The 27,412-nt window shown below is 34.9% G+C and overlaps 7 protein-coding genes across 12 annotated transcripts in view; 4 read left to right on the top strand and 3 right to left on the bottom strand.

Moving 5' to 3' along the window:
* Positions 1 to 8,445, top strand: part of LOC136780193 (uncharacterized) — a 29,816-nt gene extending 21,371 nt beyond the window's left edge. The window contains exons 9-10 of the mRNA XM_066738389.1: positions 3,583 to 3,839; positions 3,953 to 8,445. Coding sequence (XP_066594486.1) covers positions 3,583 to 3,839; positions 3,953 to 6,676 — 2,981 coding nt within the window. The 3' untranslated portion in view covers positions 6,677 to 8,445. The remainder of the gene's footprint in view (positions 1 to 3,582; positions 3,840 to 3,952) is intronic.
* A 1,646-nt stretch (positions 8,446 to 10,091) lies between these two features.
* Positions 10,092 to 12,547, bottom strand: LOC136780218 (malectin-A). Of its 2 annotated transcripts, none has more exons than XR_010823736.1 (5): positions 11,187 to 12,547; positions 10,928 to 11,110; positions 10,791 to 10,848; positions 10,447 to 10,722; positions 10,092 to 10,381 (listed from the first exon to the last, which is right to left on the bottom strand). XR_010823736.1 is itself a non-coding variant. In XM_066738448.1 (5 exons), exons 2-5 carry the CDS (start codon positions 11,556 to 11,558, stop codon positions 10,511 to 10,513), a joined length of 825 nt encoding a protein of 274 aa, XP_066594545.1. In that variant the 5' UTR covers positions 11,559 to 11,948; positions 12,530 to 12,546; the 3' UTR covers positions 10,092 to 10,510. The 2 variants fall into 2 exon arrangements, 1 of the variants encoding a protein (XP_066594545.1); XM_066738448.1 differs by having other exon boundaries at positions 10,092 to 10,722; positions 11,187 to 11,948; positions 12,530 to 12,546.
* A 313-nt stretch (positions 12,548 to 12,860) lies between these two features.
* LOC136780201 (heat shock 70 kDa protein cognate 4) lies at positions 12,861 to 16,236 on the top strand. The gene is made up of 3 exons (XM_066738410.1): positions 12,861 to 13,000; positions 13,536 to 13,749; positions 14,239 to 16,236. Exons 2-3 carry the CDS (start codon positions 13,545 to 13,547, stop codon positions 15,996 to 15,998), a joined length of 1,965 nt encoding a protein of 654 aa, XP_066594507.1. The 5' UTR covers positions 12,861 to 13,000; positions 13,536 to 13,544; the 3' UTR covers positions 15,999 to 16,236.
* Positions 16,237 to 16,413: 177 nt separating this feature from the next.
* Positions 16,414 to 19,877, bottom strand: LOC136780196 (E3 ubiquitin-protein ligase RNF10). The gene is made up of 9 exons (XM_066738392.1): positions 19,497 to 19,877; positions 19,255 to 19,424; positions 18,858 to 19,175; positions 18,596 to 18,780; positions 17,746 to 18,524; positions 17,439 to 17,690; positions 17,193 to 17,367; positions 16,793 to 17,112; positions 16,414 to 16,726 (listed from the first exon to the last, which is right to left on the bottom strand). Exons 1-9 carry the CDS (start codon positions 19,564 to 19,566, stop codon positions 16,635 to 16,637), a joined length of 2,361 nt encoding a protein of 786 aa, XP_066594489.1. The 5' UTR covers positions 19,567 to 19,877; the 3' UTR covers positions 16,414 to 16,634.
* A 337-nt stretch (positions 19,878 to 20,214) lies between these two features.
* On the top strand, positions 20,215 to 21,857 carry BCL7-like (chromatin remodeling complex subunit BCL7B-like protein). The gene is made up of 4 exons (XM_066738459.1): positions 20,215 to 20,567; positions 20,646 to 20,721; positions 20,810 to 20,912; positions 20,989 to 21,857. The coding sequence occupies exons 1-4, from the start codon at positions 20,476 to 20,478 to the stop codon at positions 21,105 to 21,107; spliced, it is 390 nt and encodes a 129-aa protein (XP_066594556.1). The 5' UTR covers positions 20,215 to 20,475; the 3' UTR covers positions 21,108 to 21,857.
* A 22-nt stretch (positions 21,858 to 21,879) lies between these two features.
* sni (SDR family oxidoreductase sniffer) lies at positions 21,880 to 24,465 on the bottom strand. Its single transcript, XM_066738449.1, has 5 exons — positions 24,182 to 24,465; positions 23,350 to 23,401; positions 22,437 to 22,627; positions 22,216 to 22,365; positions 21,880 to 22,107 (listed from the first exon to the last, which is right to left on the bottom strand). Exons 1-5 carry the CDS (start codon positions 24,347 to 24,349, stop codon positions 21,883 to 21,885), a joined length of 786 nt encoding a protein of 261 aa, XP_066594546.1. The 5' UTR covers positions 24,350 to 24,465; the 3' UTR covers positions 21,880 to 21,882.
* On the top strand, positions 22,506 to 27,332 carry Trxr1 (Thioredoxin reductase 1). 5 transcript variants are annotated; one of them, XM_066738422.1, is made up of 9 exons: positions 22,506 to 22,754; positions 22,836 to 23,167; positions 25,119 to 25,342; positions 25,411 to 25,541; positions 25,612 to 25,838; positions 25,916 to 26,130; positions 26,193 to 26,375; positions 26,454 to 26,812; positions 26,893 to 27,332. In XM_066738422.1, the coding sequence occupies exons 2-9, from the start codon at positions 22,990 to 22,992 to the stop codon at positions 27,020 to 27,022; spliced, it is 1,647 nt and encodes a 548-aa protein (XP_066594519.1). In that variant the 5' UTR covers positions 22,506 to 22,754; positions 22,836 to 22,989; the 3' UTR covers positions 27,023 to 27,332. The 5 variants fall into 5 exon arrangements, with proteins under 5 accessions (XP_066594519.1, XP_066594518.1, XP_066594522.1 ...); XM_066738421.1 differs by having other exon boundaries at positions 22,509 to 22,754; positions 25,609 to 25,838; XM_066738425.1 differs by lacking the exons at positions 22,506 to 22,754; positions 22,836 to 23,167 and adding an exon at positions 23,377 to 23,959 and having other exon boundaries at positions 25,609 to 25,838.
* The last annotated feature ends 80 nt before the right edge of the window (positions 27,333 to 27,412 follow it).

Here is a 27,412-nt window from a genome sequence, read left to right on the forward strand (position 1 = left end):
ATATCACCTGTTGATAAAATACTGTACAGGGTGTTTCACGTAAAACGCCTCAGACAATGGATACAAAATGACACGTATCTCTTTGACTATAAGAAATATTCCATTTTTCCATAGGACCTTTTCGAAACCTTTTGTTATTTGCTTTCAAATAGTTCATATGAAAAAACTGAATATCTCATATAGTTAAAGAGATACGCGTCATTTTGTATCCATGCTCTGAGTCGACTTATGCAAAACACCTTGTATAAGAACTGTATAGAAATGAAATCTAAATCTAGTAATTGAAATTAAAAAAAAAGTGTTGTATATACGTAAATCTGTGCAGCAAAGGGTTAAAATATCGATTGACCAAATTGATACAAATTGTCGAGTCATTAGGACACAGTATATCATGGTATACTACACTCTATTTTTATTTTCTTAATTACAACCAACATAGCGGCCTAATATTTTTCCCCCGCGCTTTTTTTTTGTAATCTTACATTTAATTGCAAAGGAAGAACTTAACAATAATTATTACAAAATTGTTACAACATTTATAAATATAAATTTAGAAGCATATTCGTAAATTACAGAGATATCGACGATTATCCTCATTTTTTTATATAAACAAATATTATAGTTTGTATCTTTACACGAATAGACCCAATCACAGTTAAGGACCTACGTTAATTTTGACGTAGCCGATAAACTTATGTCATTTGCTTTATTTCGACGTAAATATAAAACCATAAAAAATGAGAACAGCGTTTCTTCGCTTGAATTACGCAATGAAAAAGTACAGTAAGTCCCGCTACCAAATCAGATTAAGCTGCTAGTCTACAATTAATTAAAACTTATCGCAATTAGTCGCTGATTAACATTGTTCTCCATCCATCATTGTAAATTGTTTGCTGTTTCATTGTAACTTTTATAAAACTCGTAACTGTTTGTAAAATCCGCAATTTTTGCATTTCTAAGCCGAATTACACCGTTAGTTAAAAATTAATTAGAAATTATTGTAATTAATCGATTAACGTTCTTGTTCATCATTGTAAATCGTTACAGTTTCACAGTAACTTTCAAAACTCGTCAGAACTTTGTTCCACGACGCAGTTAATATTTTTGTATTTTTTTAAATTGTGTTGCAATTTTGCACGCAATTTATCGCATCGCAATCAGCGATTAATTACGGCTTTCGCTCGGCCAGTGGAGCTTTATATTTCTCCATAGTTGAGATTCGTCATAGAATTCTCATATATATGTATATATAACGTACAAACCGTTCATCCATGTGTGAGTCTTACGACTTCATCCTTTCCTATTCACGATGGGATTTTTCTGGAAAATGCAGAGACGACTGTATCCATTGTTGAGAGAGAATATGGCGAGATAAACAAAAGGGAGAGGTGTATTTATTGAGAGATTCGTGAGCAGTAAAAGCGAAGCTCTTAAGGAGGCGTGAAATCTCTTTGGTTCCTGCTTTAAGATGTTGCCCCCACGCATTTATGCACGTTTCAAGGTTAAATTCTATTTTTAGTTCAAGATATACTCTGTAGTGTCCTAACCGACCAAGCGAGAGAGAGGAAGAGAGTTGCATAATTTTCTAGAAACGCTGATATACCTTATCTCTGTTAAATTTATAGAAACTAAACTTCAACAATCAATCTTCTATTCAATTTAAATAAATCTTGATTATGTGGAATCTTGGAAAATTTGTGAGTAAGTTTTTTTGTTTGTTTATTTATTTATGTTTTTTTACTAGTTTTAGTTACTTTTATTTATACTTTTTCTGTTGTTACAGTATTCGAACAATTAATCATGATCTGGTAGGAAATTATTGCATAAACTTTTTGTATGGAGTTGGGTTGAATCGAAGAGAACTTTGATGAAATTACTTGCTACGTAGAGCACACTTGGCCAAGATCTAATCCCATCGATTAGAGATATAAATTGTGCAGTTGTGAACTGTTATCTAGTTGAATTGTGTTCTCTGGCAGGGCATTGTTATCGGACCTTCAACCAGCGTGACGTTTCTGCATATACCGCCATGGGAATTTCATGCTGGTGCCCCGTTTCGTTTCCAATAGAATTAACGAAGAAACGTTGAAGTGGAGAAAACGTGTGTTTGACGAAGAAACAGCGCGTAATGGAGCTTTCCACTTCAGATCCTTTGATTTTCCCTATTCCACAAATGATTTCACATGGATCGATCCAGTTTAATTTCCTTTTGCTACTCGAGTCTATCGTAAATTATAGTAATTTTTAAATTACACTTATTTTGCAAAAATTCTGATATTTTTGAAAATTTGTCCACAAAAGAAAGTTTTATTTGTTCATGAAACTTCTTAAAAGTTACTTTTTGTATTGAAAATTCTGTAAGAAATAGTTCTTGGAGCTACGAGGCTTTTTTGTATCGATTCGTTCCATTTGGGATTTGTTAAGGGATTTTCTTGTTTTGCCAGTGGCGAAAGTTCCCTGAAACTAAGTGTCTCGGGTTTCTTTCTTTCCTAACTGGAAAGTGTCTCGCTCCTTCCTTATCTAATTCCTTGATAACTTCAACCTATCTTTGTTCGTCCATCGTGCTTCACTTCCTCCTCCTGCTCCTCTTCTTTCTTCAATTTATCCTTTTGCCAAGTTTAAAATTAGACTCGGACTGCTCTCTATCGAGTGTTCCCTAGCAACAAGCACGGTATATTCCTTTACATCCAAAATAAAGCCTAAAATTGTTGATAATTTTTTAATTGATTCATCCATTATGATTTTCAGTTTGAAATTCGCTGATTGAGAAAATGAAAGTGCACGGATGTTGAGTTTGTGTTGGCGAATGGAATGGAACAGTTTCGCGTGGGCTTCATCATTTTTTCTTATCCTTCCTGCCTGACCAGAGTTTCCACGCACATTCGAGAAGTTACAATCGGTTGGAAAAGGATTGGTTTGGACTGAGAAAAATAATACAGAGCATCTTGGATAGGTAGAGTAAGAGGGTTGTAAGGTATTCATCGGGGTTATTCGTGGTTTATCGAGGACATTCGCACAATCGATATCACAAGGATAGAAAAAAAGAAAGGGAGATTTGAAGGAGGTTGAAAGGATTTTTAGTATTGGAGAATCTTGTAGGAGACGAGGGGAGTATCAAGAGTATAGGAAGATATAGACGGAGAGGGAAGGGGGGTCGGAGGAATTCTTGATACTGGAGAGTCCTGTAGGAGACGAGGTTGGACTGTTGCTATACGTTGCACAGGTGGGTGGTGCCAGGGACGTAAAAAGAGGGGGTAACCTAGGGGAGCTAGTAGAAGATCGATAATGCATCTCCTGACGGGCGTAGTTACTCTTAGTCACTGTTGGTCCTCCTGCAGGAGGAAGTCCTGCTAACCGCCTCCTCCTGAAAATTCCAATTTTAATCCAAAGCTTCGCCCGAGTGCCAATTATCCAACTGTGTCTGGAATCATTCACTCATTACCACAAAAATTGAACTGAAACCATCAATCCTCTCTTTCAATAACCAAAAGATACCGAAGTATCCTATAAAACCAAGAAGAAAATTAAAATCTCCTCTAAAGAGTTTTGTGCTAGATCTAACGAAAACTTGAAATTTTACAGAGCCTAATCAAAATGTACTGATTAACGAGGCGGATAATGTAGGGGACAGTGAAGATTCTGAGGACGAGTGGAACTATTACAGAGTGGATCCAAAGGAGGAGAAAAAGGAGGCTGGTGAAACTAACGAAACGAACGAAGAGAACCAAGAGAGTATCGAGGCTGACGAAAAAGGCAGTAACGAGCATTGCATCCTGGATTTCCAAAAGGAAACTAAATGTGGAAGTTCGCAGGATCTACCTAAGCTTATAGACACAGAAGTAAGATCAAGTTCTTTTATTTTAATAAAAACTAAATTTTAATTAAAAATTAGAACAATTGTGTATTTTAAATTCGAATATATAGCATGAATTAATTAATTCATTTTTTGTAGATTAGCTTAGAGGAGAAGCAGGATAAACCAGAAGCACTTAAAATCCCGGAAGGAGAAGGAATAGAATCGGAGGAAGACATGGAGTTCCATCTTAATCCAGATGCGGCTGAATTTGTGCCGGTGTCACCTTCGTTGATAGGAACAAGGGTTAATTTACAGGATTTCCCAATATCCGGTTCGCCCTTGAAACAGGCTCCCATTATGGACGACATTGCAATTCCAAGCCAAAGAGAGTTCGATGAAGAAGTTTGTAAACGTCCTAGTGAAATGGATGAAACTAACTGTTCAAATGGAGACCAGGAAAATCACGAGTGCTTACAAAATAAAAATTTGCTGGATGAATCTGACTTCTCGTCGACCAAAGCAGAATTTGGTGACGAATCCCATATCAGATTTGTAACTGCCACAGATATGCGGAGCGACTTCTCAGCGCTGGATAGTTCTTTTACCAGCTGTGACAGAGACGATTATGATATTGCCAAAGACCCTATGGCGATGTCTTTCACTCCTAGTGACTTCGAGGCAGCCCTTGAAAAACCAGTAGATCTTAACGCTGTTCACAACCTCGACGAGAGCATGGATGAAAGGGATATTTTCGACAATGTATCCACTCCATTACAGAAAGATTTTGAAATGTTTAGCAGCAATTTTGAAAAGACCGAGGAACCCAGGGAAAAAGAGATTCAAATTATGGAGACTAAACTTCCTCAATCACCAATGGAACCTGATTCATCTAATGGTGAGATGCTTTTGGATTTGCCACAAGAATCAGTGGAACCCCAGCAAAATCTCTTCCAAATCGATGAGTCTGAAGATATTGTTTCAAAGATGGAGAACGTCCATATCGGGGGCTCGTCAGAAATTTCGTCCACTGTGCATCCCGAATTATTGAATCTCGACTCTGAGCAGAGCTTTTATGAGAAACAATCGATGGAGTCTGAGTTTCAGAATGAAGAAACGTCCTCATTGAAGAACTTGGATGTTGGCGAACAAAAAGACTTGGATTTTGGAGTGGAATCTGAGTCTAAGAGCCAAGATGAAGAAGTCACAGAACCAATAACAGACTCAGTACCTAATATTCCAGTCGACGACACTTTGCAGTCTGAAATGATGGATGAACAACAGCCTACCACTGCTTCATCCATGGAATTAGCAGGAGGAGTGGACAATAGAGGTTTTCATGATGATTTCATGTTCACAGATAACGTCACTTCCACTAAAACCGAAGTGGAAGAGTTCGCTACAAAGGATTTCGTTCCAGATAGTCCTGAGCAGGATGTTGGTAAAAGCACAATAGGTTTCTCAGAAGCTGTGGAAGAAAATCAGAAGCATACATGTTTGACAGAACCATTAGATGACGCTCAGACAAAGAATTTTGTAGAAATTACAGGAGATATTCAAAAGAACATTATGAGTTTATCTGATTCCATGCAAGAATTCACTGGACTAGAGCAGCAATTACAGCCCCAATTAGGTACCAATCCATTTTTGGAAGCAGAAACTACAGTGGATGTCGAAAAGGAGGTTTCTGCTGAGATAGAGGTTACTCCAGAGGCTTCAGTGACCGAGGATACAACTGAAAAAAATAAAATAGAAAGCTTAGCTACAGTAGCAGCTGCAGCAGTGGCCGTTACTGCAACTGCAAGCTCCGTTGCAGCAAAATCGAAAAAATCGGCTCCAAAAACCTCCCTGAGAACTTCCACACCTGTAAAGGCTGCTCCGAAATCGAGTCAATCGTCCCCAACGAAAACTGTTAGCTGCACGACAAAAACCACAACATTAGCGACAAAGAAACCAACAACAGCAAGTCGTCCTAAGCAATTGGACACAAAACCAACAGCATCCCAGGCAGCAGCAAAGCCTACAGCAAAAGCCCCAGTAAAAACTACTGTTAAAACTGCAACTACGTCTGGTAGACCTTCAACAGCAACTGGAACAACTGCCAGAACTTCTACAGGAACAACTCTAGCTTCCAGACCATTAACATCAACTACGAAAACTTCGATAGGCAGTAGGACAGTCAATGCTGCTAAAAAAGCTCCACTAGCGACTTCAAAGCCTGCCGCTACGTTGGAAAAGAAGTCCCTGAGTAATGGAGAGATGAAAACTTTAAACAAATCAGCCTCGACCAGGCCTCCAACCAAACTCACCACAACTACGACCAGAACTACTACTCTGAACAAGGTTGCTTCAAAGCCAGCAACAACTTCGATTGCGAAACCAAAGCCCCCAGCTGGTGCACAAACGAAGCCATCGACTATCTCTCTTAATAAAGCCACACCAACTTCGCCAAGCGTCGTGGCGAAGACCAGACTTGTTGCTGCTAAGTCTCCAATGACCGATAAACAGATCAAGGAGACTGCCAATAAACAGATTTCCCAAGCAAGAACTTCCACGTCCACCCTGAGCAAGCCAAGAACGTCCGGAGCTACATCCACCACCACCTCCAAACGACTAACTGCCGTTAGCAAGACTTCCAACACTTCTATGCCTTCCAAGAAGCTTCCACCTACCTCCAAGACGACCACGAAGAGTTCAGCGACAACTAAAGTCACGAGAGTCTCGAACACGAAAACGACCGTACTCCAAAACGGTATCACTGCTAAGGCAGAAGTGACGAATACGTTGATAACGGAGAGCAAGGTCGAGGAAGATTTACCTAAGAAGGATTTGTCACCGGTGCTGACGCCTACGGATAATCAGCTGAACGTAATTGCTGATTGAAGAACCTTTTCTCTCGTTGATTGACCATTTCTGGTCACTATCCAGATTCCCCTTTTACCCTAGGAAGTTAAACCGCACATTGGAAACGGTGCGAGGAGTCGATTATTCATCCGCTAGTAGCGATTAGGGTTTATATGTATTCTGAGACAGGAGTTTTTACAATACTTACGTAATTTAAAGTTAATATATGTGTAACGAAAGCGAAGGAACCCCACAGGTTCCTTGCTGCATGGCTATATTGCTTTAGGTCGCTTCGGTTTTAGCTTTGGACGAGATTCGATTAAAAAAGTGACAAGATTGAAAGGAAACACTGGTAGAAAAATGAAGGCACTTGGATTTTAATGTTAGAGCTAAGTAAAATGGAATTAATGTTGGAGCTTGATGACCTGCAATCGTCTAGAGATGTTTCAGTAGCTCCAACATTTATCGAGGGAAAATGCGAAAAGTGGCGTTTGTCCATGGAATATGTTGCAGGATATGGATATTGTATGGATACTTCAAGATTAATGGTGTTGAGTTTTAATCGAGTAAATATATATAGAAAGGTCCACGAAGAGCTTGGCGTAACTGATTGGTCGATGTTGAGTTTTGTTGTGTAAATAGGATGCCTTCTAGCCTTCTAAAATATATTATTCAGGGTGCTAAGATAGGCAATACAAAATCGTTTTATCAGCTCATTGAGAGCTTGATCCTCGCACCAGAAGGCCATCCTCTAATCCGAATGAAACGGGAAACAAGAATATAAGGTTTTTTATATTTTTTAATTTTTCTACGCTACGAACTATATAAGATATCAGTATCGATGAAGAACGTATTTATTTTGTTTGTTCCTACTCACGAAAGAGAGAAAGGGAGAGATCGAGATTAACTTGCATGGATATTTAATAAAACATATTTTTTATTGTTTTTTCTTTAATTTTTTTATTATTGTGCGCACGAGCATCGGTTCACAACGAAAAAAAGCTTTCTTAAAGATTGAATTTTATACATGACGAAAATGAACAAAAAAAATATTGAAAATAAATTTTTTACATAAAAAAGAAGTCTACTCTCTTGCGTTTTAATTTAAGGATTCAGTTAATTCTCCTGTAGACACGCTTTGAAGTTACTCCGTTTTCATCAGAATACAGGTTCTGAAAATTTAATTAAATAAAAAATTCAAGTTTAAGTAAAATAGGATAATTTTCATTGCGAAAATGCAAATACTTGTATTTTAAAAAATTGAACTTTTAAGATTTTAGACACAGGAGTATAAAATGTTAATAATTAATGATTATCACTAACCGCTGTCATGCCATCGTCCGTGAATTCGTAAAGTCGTGAGAAAGTCCTGTTCTCCAGATAAGTTGTCATTTTGAAGTTATTTCCTTCTCTTGTGGTTATACACTAAAAAGGAGGGAAAAATTCGTGTAATCGTGGATATTATATTTTCTTTAGATAAGTTAGAATTTTTTAACTAATTTCCTTCCTTTATTGATGTACACTGAAAAGGTGCAAAAGTATCATATGATCGCGAATACCTTATTTTCCTAAGACGAATTATCGTTCTTTCGATTAATTTTTGCGGCTACGGTACGTCTACACTTGTAACCGAACAGCGAATCGAGCGTTGTTCCAAACCTCACCTACATGTGTTGTTTCAATGCGGTACAAGTCACATCGAAACAACAGCATATAGGTGTGGTTCTCGACGACGTTCAGTTGGCCGTTCGGATACAAGTGTATATATACCCTAAATAGCCTGAAAAAATATGAAAGATTAGTATCACGTAATCTCTCGAGTAATCTATTTACCTTAAATAAATTATCATTTTTATAAGTTATTCCCTTCTCTTATCAGGTAATCTATTAAAAAGAGATAAAAGATTCGTTATAATCGGGAAAATGTATTTTTCTTAGATAAGTTATTCTCTCTTTTTAAGTTATTTCCTAAATTTTGTGGTCACACGCTAAAAAGAGATATTTTATTTAACTTCTCCCAGCTTTCTCAACATTTTTATTATTTATAACTTTAAATACTGTGTTGACTTATTATTAAAACAATAAACGATTATACAGAGGAAAGAATTTAATTTATTAAATCAATTTTAGTCCTGGTAAAATTGTTATATAATTATTATTTGCTTTTATGGCTGTATTAAAAGACTAGATTCCTTTTCTTCAAAACTTATTAGCTTATGCTGAGTGTATACTCTTTTAAATTATTAGTTATTCCTATATATATATATATATATATATATATATATAGCTATGGTTAAATTATTGAAGTTTTTTTTACAAACCTTTAAACCCATTGTTAGATGGGGCAGGTATTCTTTGTAAGGCTTTCCCAGTTGAAACGTTGAGGTGGTAATCACCCCATCTTGATTGACAATTAATGTCCACGTACCGTTATCTTCTTTGAATTGAACAATTGGCTTACTTTGTAAAAATTTTCCAGCACATTCCGCTAATCCAACATAAGTCATAAATTCCTCAAAATTTTCACTCCACATGAATTCATAAGTTCCAGGAATTTTCGACATCGCTACTTGTTGATTAATAGTATCGAACTAAAATTAAGTAAATAATTTGATCTCTGAGCAATTTCAGTGTTTCAAATAAGCTGAGTTACTTTCGAATACAAATGCTAAACGAATTACTTGCTTTATATATACAGGGTAAGAAATTTAAACCCGCCCAGCGAAGCCAAACACGTAGAGGGGCAAAGTTTTGATTGGAGGATAATAAATGGAGTTAAGACAACAGATGAAAAAATGTGATATCACTTTGCGGTATTAATTAATATCGTAACTTTACTTTTATATTTCAGTCTCTTTTTCTCTTCTAACAGTAAATTAAATAATGATATTTACTGTATGAGTTATTTGCAGTGAATATTAAGAAATTCATGTTTAAAGCAATTTTTATGACAAGACATACAGATGTTTTTATAATCTTCAAACGAAAGTAATAAATTGTGAAATGATTTCAGTAAACTACCCTAATTGCACTGGAATAATGAAATTCGCTAAGCCAAAAGACATCTTATCTTATCACAAATTCGAGTACCTGCATTTGTATGCATTGAGTATATCTCTCTATCCCCTGCTTTTACATTAATAATTAAAAAATAGAGATACACTCAGTGTATACCAGTGCAGGTCTCTGGATTCGCAATTAGAAACAAAAAGTGGTGGAAAGGAACTTATAACAATTTTCGCTTGCTAATATTCAAGGAATTTCTAGTATATAATCAAATATAGAAACTTTACACCCTGTAAATGTATAACTTCAATTGGTTTAAAAAATTTGATCCTTATTTTCTTCAAGCATTGGCTAAATCTTGATTCCAATATAGCCTTAAACTGGTAATTTCAGGATAAGATTGACAATTATTTAAATTTGCAATTAAAAACAAAGAAAGCAATGCAAATCACAATAATAACAGTTTTATTGGCATCTAAATATATATATACCTTTGGCATTTAACCCTTTAATTACGAAAGGCGTATGTATATATATAACACCTTTAACCATCCATTATGCCAAAGTCGTTTCGCATTTTTTTTATAGTTTCTTTGGAGTGCATCGCAGTCAAAGAGTTAAAAATCAATCGGAAAAGTCTTAATACTCTTCAATGAATTTAAAACTTGACCTATTAAAATACCAGCTAAAAAATTCAGTCGTTCTGAAGAATGCATTATACAAAGCATGAATGTACACCTAGCAATAATAATAAATAATCAGATTCCAATAGCTTTGAACAATTGGCTGACATTTTAACTTACTTAATCAGAGAATTAAGTATAATATAGCAACAAAGCTTTTTTAAGTACATAATGGAAGAATGGTCTACAATTTGCACAGAAAAAACAAGAGTGGAATAAAAGCTCCAATTGCTATAAAAACAGGTAGCATAACTGATGAATCATCTATCGAATAAGGATCTGGAGTCCTAGGGCCACTAGTATGTCTGCTCCTTACAGTTACATCCTCCTCTTCTTCTTCTTGCATACTGTGATATTCCTCAGGTTCCTGAGGCATTGGTCCCAATTGTGGAATATCTAAAATTTCAGAAATTATTGATTATTTTTCATTAAATGACCAGTTGATAATAAACTTTCTTAATTACCCTCAAGATTCCCTTTAATGACTGCTATTGCATTTATCTTTGGATTGTCTCTATATCCCTGAAAAATAGAATGTTTAAATTTAAAAAAAGAATTAATAACTTAAATTTTTAGTCTATATTAATGAAAAATTATTTACCTTAATAAATTCTACTCTTATTTTGCCTGCTAAAATATCAGATTCCTCATCATTATACATTAATTTTCCATCCTGTACCTTAAATGGAATATATTCATCATGAGCAATTCCACGGCCCACCCTTTCATAAATATCTAGGTCAGTAACAACTGTATGATCTCCATTCAAAACAACATCAAATACCTGAAATATTTTAAGGTAAATTAAAAATTGTGCTTGAATACTTGTTACCTTCAACATTGGCCTATAACAGCAGTACCTTCATATTAGGAGAGTTAAAATAAACTTCACAGAACTTTAAAATCATGACATAATCTCCATCCTCGCTAATGGGAATATCATAGCCAAAAGTACTGTGGTGATAACGCTCAGTTTGATAAAGAATCTGATCAATACTGTTTACTCTACCAATTAACAGCTGTTTCCCATAGTCAGAGGCAGTCCCTACCTTCCCCATTAATGGATCTCTTGCATATCTGAATCCATAACTGTCAGTATGCGTTTCTCCACCTGCATTAATTGCATAAATCACCTCAAGGCAATTGGACTGCTGTATAAGTATGCTTAATAGCACAGCATACAATAATTTTCTGAGCCTCCAATCACTGGATTTCATTTTCCTAATCTCCATACTTAACAATAATGCAAATTATTTCTCCTTGTTCAGTCAACAATAAAGAATAAACATGATTTCTTCAAATTCGTAGACCAATAGTGAGGTTAGGACTCGCATTCATATTTATATTTCTTCATAAGTACAATCTACTTAAACAATAAAGCCACTCATGTTCAATATAACAAGAATTTTTTTTTTTCGCCTGTACGCACGATTAGCGAGCTGTTATCAGCACTTATTATTTGTTCGAAATTATCTTACACACGTGCATCAGCCATATTTATTTTATATGTACGTGGCTAGGTGCTGTTCTGGTGGGCAGTGGGCACTGGGCTGGACAGTGGACTCGGACAGGCTCGACAGACAGAATGACATTGCAGCATGTAGACCACTGCAACTGTTGACCTGCAGTTTAATTAATACTACTTTTATTTATTTATATATATACACTCCCCTCTTAAAATTTTAATAAATCTTCCCTTCTCTTAAATTATATATATTCAAAATATTTGTATAATCAAAACTTAATATATGTATATAATATTCCTTTATAGTTTTACTTCCATTTTATAAATATTTCCTTTCTTTTTAATTTGTAGTATGATACAAATTTATTAATGCGAAGATTTACATATCGTACTACTCTGCACTACTAACAGGAATTTATTTAATTTCATCATTAGTATTAATTACACGATTATATGTAAAAAATAATAAAGTGATGAAGCTAACAAATTTAGTTAAAACAATTAAAAACAAACGAGTTTCCTTGAAATTATTGACGAATATCGAATAACATAACTTTATAGTATTTTGCTACATCATGAAAACTATGAGTCAACGAATGTGCCTGTAGAAACATGATGAGAAAAATATGCAATGATGATTTTAGTTTTGGGAAATGAATATTACAAAACACTCTCTTTTAATTACAGCCAACAGGAAAATTCAAAAGGTTTAAAAATTAAAAGTAGAAACGACCTAACTAATTAGTGATTTTGCTAGATTTTTCTCCTACTTTCTTTGGACTTCCGCATTAGGCATTAATTCCAGCAGTAACTAATCAAAATGGCAATTGAGAAGATTTTATCTGAAATTATAAAGGAAAATAAAAGATTTTAGAAAATGACAAGATTAAATCTGATTAGACAAAATAATTGATGAAGGAAAGAAGGAATCATTTCTAAAACAATTTGTCAAGCTTTGGAGTATTATAAAGTTGGTTTTTTGAACTGAGTGGTTGTAGGATGCGCGCCAATAATGGGGGAGATGGAGAGTAGAGAAAGCTGCGATTGGTCAATTGGCTTCCATAGGCGGGAAGAATGTTCCAGAAGCGTCTTTAGACGATTAATATATAGGATAGGAATCTAGGCGCGGATCGTCACTCACGTTGCGAATCGTAGTTCCGAGAACATCTTCGCTGTCCTTCAAGAATTTTACACTCAAACTAACAAAAGGTACTAATTTTTCCACATTTTTCGGCAACGTCATCTTCTGTTGTTGCTATTGCTCATTGTTTATTCATTGTCTTCAGCCTTTTTTTTACTTTTTAATCAAAATAGAAGATTCCAGACAACTTCCTTTTGCTTCGAAATAAAAATGGCCAAACCGAACCGTTTCGCTAGATAACATAATCATGTTTAATCCGTTTTGTAGTACGTTCTTCGTTTATTTTATGCCCCTATTCTAACTAAATTCATTATTATTCTTTTAGATTTGTTATTAGTTTTGGCCAATTGTCTTTTGTTTAATGTATTTTTGACATTAATATTTTATGGTAATCCAAATTTTACTACTAAGTTTTATTCTATTAATATTTTTTTTTTAAGATTGATTTTTCAAAGTCTTCAATTTGTTTTATTTGTAACTTTGAGATTATACTATTGCTGACTGTTTATTTTCCAATAAACTGCTTTTATAGGCAAATTGTAAAAAAATTGTGAAATAGTATATTGATTAGTGAACTTAAAGTTATACAATTGTTTCTTTTAGAAAAGCAAAATGGCAAATGCTCCAGCAGTTGGTATTGATCTGGGTACAACCTACTCTTGTGTTGGTGTTTTCCAACATGGAAAAGTTGAAATTATTGCTAATGACCAAGGAAACCGAACTACACCAAGCTATGTAGCCTTCACTGATACAGAGCGTCTCATTGGAGATGCTGCTAAAAACCAAGTAGCCATGAATCCCAACAACACCATTTTTGGTAAGAATTGGTTTGTCCTCCTACATTCCATCTATATAAAGTATACTTACCTGAACTCACTGTATATATTAGTTTCAAGGCTATTAAAAATTCTTACATTTATCTCTTTTAAACTTTACAGTTGACAAGTTTTATATTCAATTTAATCTTATTGCTTATGTTCCTGTTTTTTTTTCTTCATTTTTGCCAAATATAGTTTTATTTAATTATATTTTGTGTCTAGAATATGATCATGACCTTCTGCTATTATTGTGGTCTCCAGAATAGTGTACTGAAAAAATCTATTACTCACCTTTCACATCTAAATTTAACACTTTGGAATAGAAAGACTCGTATTACTAGCTATTAAGTTTCAGTAATATGATAAAGCAATTATTTCAGAACTAGACAATTGTCACTGTAGATTAGAATTCAAAGTTGATCGAAGAATATTTTTGTTAGTTGCTAAAAACAGATGAATTGGAATATTAACTAATTGGAATTTTATAGATGCCAAGCGACTGATTGGTCGTCGTTTCGAAGATCCAACAGTGCAAGCTGATATGAAGCACTGGCCATTTACCGTGGTCGATGACGGCAGCAAACCAAAGATTCAAGTTCAGTACAAAGGAGAGATGAAGACCTTTTTCCCGGAGGAAGTAAGCTCTATGGTGCTGGTGAAGATGAAGGAGACCGCAGAAGCTTACCTAGGCAAAACAGTAACTAATGCGGTGATCACGGTACCTGCTTACTTCAACGACTCGCAGCGTCAGGCAACCAAGGACGCCGGTACCATTTCAGGATTGAACGTCCTGCGTATCATCAACGAGCCAACAGCAGCCGCTATCGCTTACGGCCTCGACAAAAAGGCGACTGGTGAACGCAACGTTCTTATCTTTGATTTGGGTGGTGGAACCTTCGATGTGTCCATCCTCACCATCGAAGATGGCATCTTCGAGGTAAAGTCTACTGCTGGAGACACCCATCTGGGCGGAGAAGACTTCGACAACCGAATGGTTAATCACTTCGTTCAAGAGTTTAAGAGAAAGTACAAGAAGGACTTAACTTCCAACAAGAGGGCTCTTCGTCGTTTGAGGACTGCTTGCGAAAGAGCGAAGCGTACCCTCTCCTCGTCTACTCAGGCCAGTATCGAGATTGATTCCCTCTATGAGGGTATCGACTTCTACACAAGCATTACCCGGGCCAGATTCGAGGAGCTCTGCGCTGATCTCTTCAGGGGAACTCTTGAGCCTGTCGAGAAGTCTTTGAGAGATGCTAAGATGGATAAGGCCCAAATCCATGACATTGTACTCGTTGGAGGTTCCACCAGAATTCCCAAGATTCAGAAGCTCCTCCAAGACTTCTTCAATGGAAAGGAACTGAATAAGTCCATCAACCCTGATGAGGCTGTTGCATATGGTGCAGCTGTTCAGGCAGCCATCTTACATGGTGACAAATCTGAGGAAGTGCAGGATCTTCTCCTTCTTGACGTCACTCCTTTGTCTTTGGGTATTGAGACAGCTGGTGGCGTTATGACTGCACTCATTAAGAGAAACACAACCATTCCCACCAAGCAAACACAGACCTTTACCACCTATGCTGATAACCAGCCTGGTGTACTTATCCAGGTATATGAGGGTGAGCGTGGAATGACCAAGGACAACAATCTTCTTGGAAAATTCGAGCTTAGTGGAATTCCACCAGCACCAAGGGGAGTGCCACAGATTGAGGTCACGTTTGATATAGATGCCAATGGTATCTTAAACGTTTCAGCTGTAGACAAATCTACTGGAAAGGAGAATAAGATTACCATCACAAATGATAAAGGTCGTTTGAGCAAGGAAGACATTGAGAGGATGGTTAACGAGGCTGAGAAATACAGGAACGAGGATGAAAAACAAAAGGAAACTATTGCTGCTAAGAATGGTCTTGAGTCTTATTGTTTCAACATGAAGAGCACTGTTGAAGATGAGAAATTAAAGGACAAGATTAGTGCTAGCGATAAGCAAGTGGTCTTGGACAAATGCAACGATATCATTAAGTGGCTCGATGCTAATCAACTAGCTGATAAAGAAGAGTATGAGCATAAGCAGAAGGAGCTGGAATCCATTTGCAACCCCATCGTTGCTAAACTTTACCAAGGAGCTGGTGGTATGCCTGGTGGTGTTCCTGGCGACATGTTCCGTGGAGCTGGTGGAGCTGCTCCTGGTGCTGGCGGACCAGGTGCACCTGGTGGAGCCTCAGGTCCCACCATCGAAGAGGTCGATTAAATAAGGACTGAATCTCTTATGAAATTTAATTTCTTTAAAGTAAAAAATAACTTAATCCTACATATGGGATTAGCTTGAATGCATGTATGAAAGCATTTACTTATCAAAGGATTCTGCATTAATGGAAGTTCGTAAATGTATTTAGATCTAGTCTTATTTTGTAGGATTTAATTATTCATTACTTTCAAGATTTTTCTACACCACTGTGAAAATACACTTGGCTGTCTTGCAGTATTAATTTGATTTTTATTTTATTTATCCCAATAATACTTTTTCCTTAAACATTATCATTGTTGATTATTTATTCTTTTTGAAGATTGCATTTTAAAAGCAGTTGAATTCAATATGGAAGAACGTACAACATAAGTTACATTTCATTGGATAAAATTGATACTGGATTCAGATAAAATTAGAATTGTTCTTTGTTCACAGAAAATTTATTGCAATACGTTAAATAATAAAGTAAAGTAGAACAGTTGCTGATAATCTTTCACTATTCAAGCTTTTCAGTATTGATACATACGTGCTTGTCTAAAATCGTGGATTAATAAAAGAAAAGCAGGATTTAAACTAAACGAGCCCTTATAATTAAAAAAAATCTTATTGTTTTCATAGGGCACTAAAATTAAATTTTAATTAAGATGTTCGTGCCATTCCGGTAGAGAAGAGTAAAGTAGGCTTCTTCTTTTTCTTCTTTCCACCACTGTTATTGCTTTCTTCTTCTTCAGCTAAAAATAATAAATAACTTATGTACTTACAAAGTATATTTTAAATTTCATTAAATAAATTCTTACGAGTTTTAGCAATTGTTATTTGGTTCGGAGTATAAGCAAGAGCGTTAGCAAAGCTTTGGCTGTAGGAAGGTGCAGATGTGCATTCGTCTTCCTCAACAGATGGTATCGAAGAGCGAGATTGTACGCTATTGACGGATGGCCAAACACTTTTTGATCTGTAGAGTGATTCTTTGTTACGCAACATATCAGCGAACGATGGTACTTGCTCAGAAGAATTCTGCTTTTCCGTGACTAAAACCGAAAATTCTTCAAGTGTCGAGGACGATGGGCTGCCTTCTGTAATCGAACTTGCATTCGACTCGGAATAAAAGTTACCATCCCTAAATTATTGTTAATCAAATAATCATTCTGTTCACTATTTTATTTTATACCTGTAATCATTTTTTCAATGCAAACTTACTCGTTAAACACTGATCCCACTTGCCACTCAGGGAAATGTTGATGGGATTCTATGTCTACATTCGCAGCTGGATATATACCCATTTTCTTGTTCTCTTCTTCAGTGATTTTCCTCTCTCTTTTTCTTTCTTCTCGTTCACTCGAATTTCTCTTTCGCTGTCTTTTTTTTAGCTCTTCTAAAAAATTGGTATGTATTTTATAGATATTTTTAATTTATTCTTTTTATTCTAGTTGTTTGTTTATTTACCTTGGAAAGATTGCAAAACTTCATAGGATATAGTGGGAGGTTTTAATTCGATTTCTGCCCAATTAAAATCGCATACAAGTGGTAAATGTCTAAGATATCTCAAATTATTTCTCATAGTTTCATGAATAACTGTTACTTCTTTCTCTAATATTTTTCCAATCAATACTCGTGGAGAATTTTCGAGACTACCGTATTGCATTTTCAACATGTCCACGTTTATTCTATGCAAGTATAAATGTTGTCCATCTTCAGCTAAAAATTAATTAATTATATTATTTAATCTCAGTGATTTAATCAATAAAAATACCTTGGTAGAAGTAAGTAAATTTTGAAGTATTTCCCTCATTTTGCTCAGGAACTTTAAAACAATCTTCTGAAGGTAAATTGGTAATCTCTAAATTAGAAAAATTAATTAAATTTTTCTCTTCAGCATTGTCACCTTCCAAGCTACTATTACTCTCTGTAATATATTCAGCCTTTTCTACATCAAGAATAATTTTGTTTTTTTCCTCCATACTTTCTACACCGAAAGTTGTATCAGCATCATCCATTTTAATTTCGTGATCAGTTTGTATCAAATTTTTCTGTTTTGGAAACTCAACATGCTTTTTAGCATCATGACTACCCATACCTAACTTTTTATGTCCAACAAGCTCAGAATTATTGCCTTTATTATCATAGCCCTTTGTTAAATCTACCAATTCTTTTTGCTTCCTTAATTTACTTATATCCTCTTCATTTTCTAGCCTCTTTGCCATTTTTAACAGTTCCTCCTCGCGTTTAGTTAACTCTGTCAATGCCTCGCCGATAAAACAATTCTCTAGCGAATCAGGATTATCAATCATCTCCAGATTCAGTTGAACTCTTTCGCTTTCAATAATATCCAGAACATACTGAACATTCGCAATCAAAAGTTTTGAGAAAACCAGGTGGGCTTCGTTATCCGTGACCGAAAGGAAGTTTTTCGGTATTGGGGTTTCCTCTTCTAAAACTGGGGTAATCAGCAGAGAACCTTTCTCACGACGCATCAGGCGCATAACTACAGTATCTCCAACGTTCAAAGCTGTTTGTTTGATTTCTACAACACTGAAAAAGATTTCTATTGTGCTCAATCAAGAAGACTATATTATTAATAAGTATGTAACAAATTTGTTTACCTCTTCAAGCTGGATTTATCAATGTTAATGGCACAGATAGGACAAATGCGTTTACCCTCATCAGCAAGAGCCAAATAATGGAGAATACAATGCCAGCAATAAACATGGCCACATCGAGTCATTTTTGCTGCAACTGGTGGGTATAAACAGATTGGACAATAGAGACTTTCCGAGTTATAAACTTTCTACATAAAAGATTATTTTTTTGTTAGAAATCTATTCAATATTCGTACTATGATTTAACAATTTATCTTGTTCTTACTATCTGTTCTATCAATTTCCAATCAACTAATATATCAGGATCTTTTAAATAAAGAGAATAATCCCCATTGGCAGTTACAACAAATTGACAGCTAGCTTGTAAAAACTCTTCTTTATTGTATTTATGCACTTCGACTGGTGAAAGCCATCTGTTGCTGTTACGAGTATTACCATAGTGATTCCTAGAATAACTCCATGTACCAAAAGTTCTTCGAGCATCACGTGACTCATAATGAAAATTCAGCAGATGATTCAAATTCTGCTTTTTACTTCCTGGAACCATTACTGAGCCAAGCTCAGCTTTCTCATGAGTTACTACCTATAAATCAATTTGATGTAATATTGGAAATTGCTATTAATAACAGTGTTTCTTATCAGAAATCTGATTAAAACCGAACCTTGGTATCCTCCTTTGCACTGCCATAATATTGTCCTTTAGGTTTTGGTCTCTTACCAAAAGTTTTTGACTTCTGCGCATTAAATTTTCTTTGTTGTTCATTTTTGGGGAGGGTACCCACCGATTCTCGCCTACGAGAGTTCTTTGGGAGCTGTTTATTGTTAGCGACATCTGAAAAGACAATTGGAAGAAACAAATCGTTGTGTGACAGTTATCTCTAGAAAATGTGATAATGCGTCATACCTTGAAACTTTTTAGAGTCAGTAGAGGTCCCCTTTGAGGAGAAAGGGGTAAATTTTTTGTTTTTGTCCATGATCGTAGTATGATTTTCTTTCTTGATTAGAGATAAAATCTCCGTATGGAGAAACGTTTTCTTGCAGGCCCTTCATCTTTAATAAGCCATGTTTCGAACGAATCAAAGTTGGAATTTAAGCCTCGATAAGCCGTAGACCGACCGTCGATGCTAGAGATTTATTGGAATGACAAAATCACTAAAAAAGTGAAGATATTGGCTTAGGGAGAGGGTGGCCTCCCTTATCCAGCCAACGATAATTTTTTATTTACTTCCCTCCGGCCCTTGTTGATTCTGAATCGTCGCGTTAATGGCGACGAACTGAATCTAATCTGCGCTGCCCTGCCAGAGATCAGCGGATATACCACATTTCCCCAGACAACTACAACCTAACCTTAACGAACCCTAAAATCAACCCAGATATAACATTAAATCCATTTTTTGATTTCCATTTTTTTAATCGATAAAAAACGTAATTTAAATCAATTGTTGCAATAGTATAATTTATTTATTCGTCTCTAGTTTGATTTTAGCAATGATACCATGTCGACCAATAATACATTAAGAAAATGTATCCAACCAATGGTCTTGTCGAATTTACCAGAGGACCAAAAATAAAACTTGAATTTCAACAAATAATATCGTAGAAATCCTTTCGGTCCAATCGAATAACGTATTCGGTCTTATTTTTGAATGAAATGGTGATTTATTTTTTTTTACTTCCGGTTTATAATGTTTTTGTAGGGGTAACGTTTTTGGAAAAGCATTGCCTTTAACCGAATATTCCAAATCTCGTGGAAATCAAACAACATTTCTGATCATCAATATTCTAACCTAACTTTTCACGAATGTCCCGGTGGTCTTTCTATTTTTCGGTAGTTTTTCCTTCAAAGAGAAATTAGCAACAAATTTAGTAGTTAAAATTGTATAATGATGTCACGATCCGTACGAGCTGAGACCAGAAGTCGCGCTAAAGATGACATTAAACGAGTCATGCAAGTTGTTGACAAAGTTCGCCATTGGTGAGTTACAAACCATGAAAAAATATCGGTACCTTTTGACATAGACTTATAAACTATCCTACTGGTTTTTTTTTTCAGGGAAAAGAAATGGGTTACAATTGGTGAGACAACAATGAAAATTTACAAGTGGGTTCCAATATCTGCCTTGGATCAAGTATGTTAGCATTTCAATGGATTTACAGATTAAACTACTGTTTCTTGATTTATAAATAATTAATTAGTGGTTTATAATAATTTTCTAGAAAAAGAAAAAAATTGGAGCTGATAAAGAGAATGGGTTGCCTAGGAAGTCTGGTATAGACTCTTCTAATTCTAATTTTGGCCTCACTGAAGATTCCAATACTTGTAAATTTAATTATTTTATATAATAGATGTCTTTATAGAAATTATATATATTTATTAAGGATTGTTTAATGTTCAGGTTTTTCAACAGTTAGTGATTCTCAAGGGCTGACAGACTTTTCAGCTCACTTGGGCTTCTCAGAAGATTCTAATTCTCAAAATAGCGAACCAACTCCAAAGAGATTAAAGACTGATTGAATCTCTCTCATCGAGGAATATAGAACAAAGGTTTAGGCTTGAAAATTTTTATTACATCTGATTTTTCTACTGTATACTGATCCACAATTCCTAGGAGTGGGATTGCTAAAAAAGACTATTTCTGTGTTTAATCCAACTTGAATTTCCATATATTGAATCAATATATTTGAAAAATTGATACCACAGATATTAAAATTATGTTCAGTAGAGTTTATTTTTTTATATGAAACATCAGACTCTGAAGGGAGAGAAAAACCAATAGTAACTGACAACTGCAATTTTATTCAAATGTGCAATCAACCCAACAAGATGTCTCTATATGTTTTAAAAGAAAAGAAGATAAATTTTAAATTTCACACATGGATTGTACATTTGTGAAGGAAAGTCATTATTGGTAAAGATCTATGATTTTGTTTAAGAGTAAAATTAAACAATATGAATGCCAAATTCAATTTTATAATTTTAATACCTACGATGTAAGTATATTTATTTGACTTATGATACTTTACTCAAGCCAGTGAGATATATCAATTATAATTTTAAGTCAATTATTCACAATGAAATTATGTACAGTTTTCAATTACAAATTTGTCAAATGAAGGTTTAGTGTAAAATGCATTCCTCGTTGTCATCATAGCACCATGGCATGTACAAACCAAGCTTTTAATATGAAATAACAAATTTCCAAAAACTATGAAAACTTTTTTGTAAAAATTTAATCTTAACAGTTACAAAAAATTCCTAAAGAAGATATAAACTTTTTTTATATTCCCAACTACCAAGGTAAGAATTGCCCATCGTATTGGAGGAAACATCCATTATGTTTTTCCGATAGCGATTCCAGGGTATTCAAAATGGCAGTTACGCTGCTATTAACATCCATAGGTGCATTGCTTCCTCCCAAGTCAGTCTTTACCCAACCAGGATGAATGCAAGTAACCAAGATGTGATCAGGTTTCAAGTCCAAACTCATTGATTTGGTAGCAGCATTTAGAGCAGCCTGCAAGGTTAAATAAATTTTAAGAAACCTATCTACTAAAACTTTATTATTTTCTTATGTATGAGCTTCCTAAATGAAAATTATTTTGTGTTTTAGAATTTCTAATACCTTGCTGCACCTATAGGGATAAAATCCACCGGTTTCATTCTCAGTAATACTGCCAAGTACTGATGTCATATTTATCACAGCTGCTTTTTCTATACTCAGTCCATTTAATTGCGAGTATTTGGCTGCTTTCTTCAGCAATGGCAATAAAGCCTTCAAATAAAAATAATTCGATAGAAACAGAAAGTATAGATCATTCGATTCATCTTCAAGAGAAAGTTTACTTTTGTAAGAAGAATCGGAGCTACGGTATTAATCTGGAACGCTTCAATGATCTGTGACTCTTTAACGATTCCGAGTCGAGTAAACTTACTGGAAACTCCAGCATTGTTGAAAAGCACATTGAGACCTTTGTCACCAACTTCACGTTCGACTTTATCAACTATAATTTTATAGTTTTTGCTATCGAGAAGGTCTAAAAAAATTATTATATTTTAGCAAATACAAAACTGCAATAACTGTATCATGTTAACGCACTTATTATAAGGTACTTAAAATAAGGAATGATGCAACATTAAAAAATATTCCAACATTTTTGCTGGGTAAGAAATTTGTGGATAAGAACTTGTTGCGTACAAAAATAATTTCTAGTTCTACCTCGTGTAATAAATATTATTTGTCAGGGGTGGGTTGGTCGATATATCGACCACAACAATTCTTATAGTTGCGGATCAGACTCTTTGAGGAAGTGACTGTTTTTTTACATTCCAAACAATTCTCGCTTTCATTAAGGAAGTCTATGGCTTTAATTCTGATTCCTCATCTACTTTTCCGCGAATGATTAGAGAAGTGACGGAGAACGTAAGAAGAAAAAGGAGATCTCTCTCTTGGTGTTTCATTTGCGGAGAAAATTCGGTTGCTCCGGATAGCAGTGAACATGAAAAGGATATTATAAAATCACAAGTGAAAGGAGAACTCAATGTGGTACATACTGACTCTGTGACAAACAAACTTGGTAAGACCTTGAAATTTCAAGGATGAGATACCAGTCGGAATCGTAATAATCATTTTTTGAAATCGTTTATTAAATGTTATTGATTTAAAAAAGTATTTGTACATATCGTTTCTTCTACATAATATTTTATTTTAAATTAATGGAAGAAGAATAATAGTCTGATTAAAAATCATTATCATTACCTATTTCGATAATGTGTACTTTTCCAGATTTTTCCGCGATTTCCTGCAATTCCTAGGAAAGAAAAGAAGTCATTCGATAAATAAATAAGGGAAGAATATGAATATTTTACAAAGCTCTTCTTATTCTTCTCAGTTTTTTTGATGGAAAAAAAGTTTTGAGTGGGAATTAAACATATTGTAATCGACCAATCAAATCGTGATCACTAGAGATTACTACAGATAATTGCGTTCTTGCATAACTCATTAGTAGATCTGATGGATCTAGCATTGAGAACATCGGTTGGGAAGGAATAGAAATGATGGAATTGCATGAGTCATTCCCCAAGTCGACCCGATTGCAATAAGGTAGACATAAGTGGTGGGGAAAACATCGTTTCAATTGGTTCTCACAGATGGCAGTGAAATATCTAAAAAGAAACAAGAAAAACACTCCCGAACAATCTGAAATCAGTCCCTCTTGGATTTTCATCTGTGTGACATCAAGCTATTTCAAAACTACAAGTTTAATAAGTGCTTTAAAGTAGACAAAATTACAAGACTCTTAAATTTAACTTGAGAACTCCAAGGTCAATTTCCTTTACCGATAAAATTAAAATGGCTCCACTCAATCGTAAGTTTTAAAAAAATAATTCGTCTTTCTGAAAATGTAGGAGAAAATAGATAATGATCTAACCTAAAAATGGAAAAATAGTTTAAACAGTTCATATTGAAGAAACTAAGAGATAAAATTAGAGCTTTTAAATGATTTGTTAGTTCACCGGTTTTAGGTTAAGTAAAAATGGCGATGGACAGACAGGGATTAACGGTAAACACTGTCCGGAGATTCACTTACTTCAGCTTTGGCTGCGTTACGGCAGGTTGCGAAAATTTTCGCGGTTCCCGGACGTTTGGTCAAGTGCCTTATCAATCCTAAACCGAGACCACGGTTACTTCCGGTCACAAGTATCGACCTCATTTTCGGTGATTTGACTTTCCTCGGTGACGTCACCGCTGATAACATGGCGACAATTGCGTTTCTCGCGAGGTTCGCGTCATTCCGGCTTGTTCATTCGAAATTTCGTGAATTCCCCTCTCGGGGAGGGATAATTTTTTTTGGAAGAACCGCCATGGCTTGCCTCTGTAGTAAGTGAAGCTCCAGTTTCTTCCATTGCATAGTTATTTCAATGTTTTCCTTTCAATATTTTTACTTTTAATATTTTTCATATTACGTAAACATATGACCTAACCTAAACTCAGTTTTTTACAGATAAGATTTGATCGAGGTTAGGTCTGAGTCATTTAAATTTCAATCTGATTCTATCATATTCATTCACTCTCCGGACATCATTTTTGTTCCAATTTTTCTTATTTAAATAATTTCTTTACTAAGTTTTAATTTGACTCCTTTTCTTGATTTAAAAGTATCAATTTCAAAATGTCATAATATTTCATGATTTGTTACTTTTCATTCTAACATAACCTATAATTTGTAGCCATGATCGATTTTTATCCAAGGTTCATAGCAGTTATAAGCTCACTCATACTTTTGTGCTTTTATCAAACCGCTGCAGATTACTGTAGAATTTTTAACAAGTATATAGCCAATGCTAATGAATGCCTATCATGTTTGTTGAATTTTTTTTTCTTAATATTATTTAAATTATTTTTTAATTATTCATAATGTATGGAAATTTTTTCTTAACTACTATGTCATCTTAATTTGGAATTTTTAAATTTTTGTACTACTCAACTTTAAGTGAAATTTAAAAGCTTATGTTTTATTTTTGTAGCTGATCAAAAATATATGTATGATCTATTGGTGCTTGGTGGAGGTTCTGGAGGGCTGGCAGCAGCCAAAGAAGCAGTAGAGCTTGGTGCTAAGGTTGCTGTTTTAGATTTTGTTACACCATCCCCTCGAGGAACTAAATGGGGCCTAGGAGGTACTTGTGTGAATGTTGGATGCATACCAAAGAAATTAATGCACCAGGCAGCCTTGCTAGGTGAAGCAATTCATGTAAGATTTTGGTTTCCCAAATGTTTATGCTTTGTTTAATTTATTCTCATGGTCTATACCATTTTTAGGAGGCTACATTCTTTGGTTGGCAATTACCAGATCCAAGCACCATAAAGAATGACTGGGAGGCTCTGACAACTGCAGTTCAAAACCATGTTAAATCTGTTAATTGGGTTACCAGAGTGGAGCTTAGGAATAAGTAAATTCATTTTTTAAAGGAATAAATTAAAAAATTCTATAATATAAAACATCTTTCATTTCTTTAGAAGAATTGATTATATTAATGCCCTGGGATATTTTATGGATGCACATACTGTCTGTGGAATCATGAAGAATGGAGAAGAGAAAGTTCTAACTGCAAATAATATCATAGTAGCTGTTGGTGGCAGACCCAAATATCCAGATATCCCTGGAGCAGTGGAATATGGTATATCCAGTGATGATATTTTCAGTTTACCTCATGCACCAGGAAAAACTCTGATTGTTGGTGCTGGATGTATCCTTCTTTTTACAGAAATCTCAAAAACAAATAATAAACATGTTCAAAATATTATTTATCTTAATGATGAGTAGATATTGGACTAGAGTGTGCAGGATTCTTGAATGGTTTAGGCTATGATACAACTGTCATGGTACGTTCTATAATTTTGAGAGGATTTGATCAGCAAATGGCAGACATTGTTGCAGAGGAGATGCAGCAACGTGGTGTAAAATTTATTTATAGGGCAAAACCTAAACAAATTGTAAAACAAGAAGATGGCCAGCTTCTTGTTGATTGGGTGGACAAAGTAAATTTTTTTTATTACTAATAAGAATGATGAATAAAATATTAATATTAATATTATTTCAGGATGGAGAAATTCATCAGGATCTTTACAAGACGGTTCTTTTTGCAATTGGTCGTAAACCTTTGACGAAAGAATTAAAACCTGAAAATGCCGGATTACAGATTCATCCGGAAACAAGCAAAATCGAAGCAATGAACGAACAAACTAATGTACCAAATATTTATGCTGTTGGTGATATTCTACATGTAAATTTTTTAACATTAAAATTCTATTTTGAAGTAATTACCGCCGTCAGTTTTAAAATGCAGCACTTTTGTGTATAGGAACGTCCAGAATTGACTCCAGTGGCGATTCATGCAGGAAAATTGTTGGCTAAAAGGCTTTACGCAAATGCTACAGATACAATGGACTATAGAAACGTTGCAACGACTGTTTTCAGTCCTTTAGAGTACGGATGTGTCGGTCTTAGCGAGGAAGCAGCTGCGGTACTTTATGGAGAAGAGGGCATCGAGGTTTACCATGCTTATTACAAACCCACCGAGTTTTTTGTGCCTCAGAAAAATGTAAGTCACTGTTACGTGAAAGTTGTTTCACTCAGACATGGAGATCAAAAAGTTTTGGGCATGCATTTCATTGGACCTAACGCTGGCGAGGTTATCCAAGGATTTTCTGCTGCCATGAAGTAAGTTAAATATTTATTGTTATACTTTTTCTTTTAATTAGAAAAAACCTATTCAATTTATTAATATCAAATATTTTTAGGTGTAATTTAACATTCCCCTTGCTAAAGTCGACAGTGGGTATTCATCCAACGACTGCCGAAGAATTCACTCGTGTATTCATTACGAAACGTTCAGGAATGGATCCAACACCACAAAGCTGTTGCAGCTAAAAGGCCCCAGTAAACTCTTAAATTATACGCAAGAGCGCTTTTACTTATAATATAACTCGCGATGAATTATATAAATTTCGTTATGGCCCTCTCGTGCGAGCCTTATGAAAGAAATCAAGGAAGTCTTTCACACAGCGAGGACTTTATTTTACCACAGTATTTTCTACACTGGAATTCGATAAGATGCTTTGAACGATTTTTTGTCTATGTTTAGAGCATTGCATAGTAAACATTGATAGACATTATTTTTGCAGAGAATTATGTTTTCATAAATATTTCTTATCCAGATAATAAAAGGATTGGGATAAGAGAGATTTGTTATTATTACCTTTTCCCTAATTTTATTATCAACTTTTAACCTTATTGTTTACAGAAATAAAAAACAAGATA

The sequence above is a fragment of the Prorops nasuta genome, unplaced genomic scaffold (assembly GCF_024137725.1).
Source record: "Prorops nasuta isolate Cenicafe-Biocafe unplaced genomic scaffold, Cenicafe_Pnas_1.2 PNAS00018, whole genome shotgun sequence".
In the NCBI taxonomy this organism is placed as follows: Eukaryota; Metazoa; Arthropoda; class Insecta; order Hymenoptera; family Bethylidae; genus Prorops; species Prorops nasuta.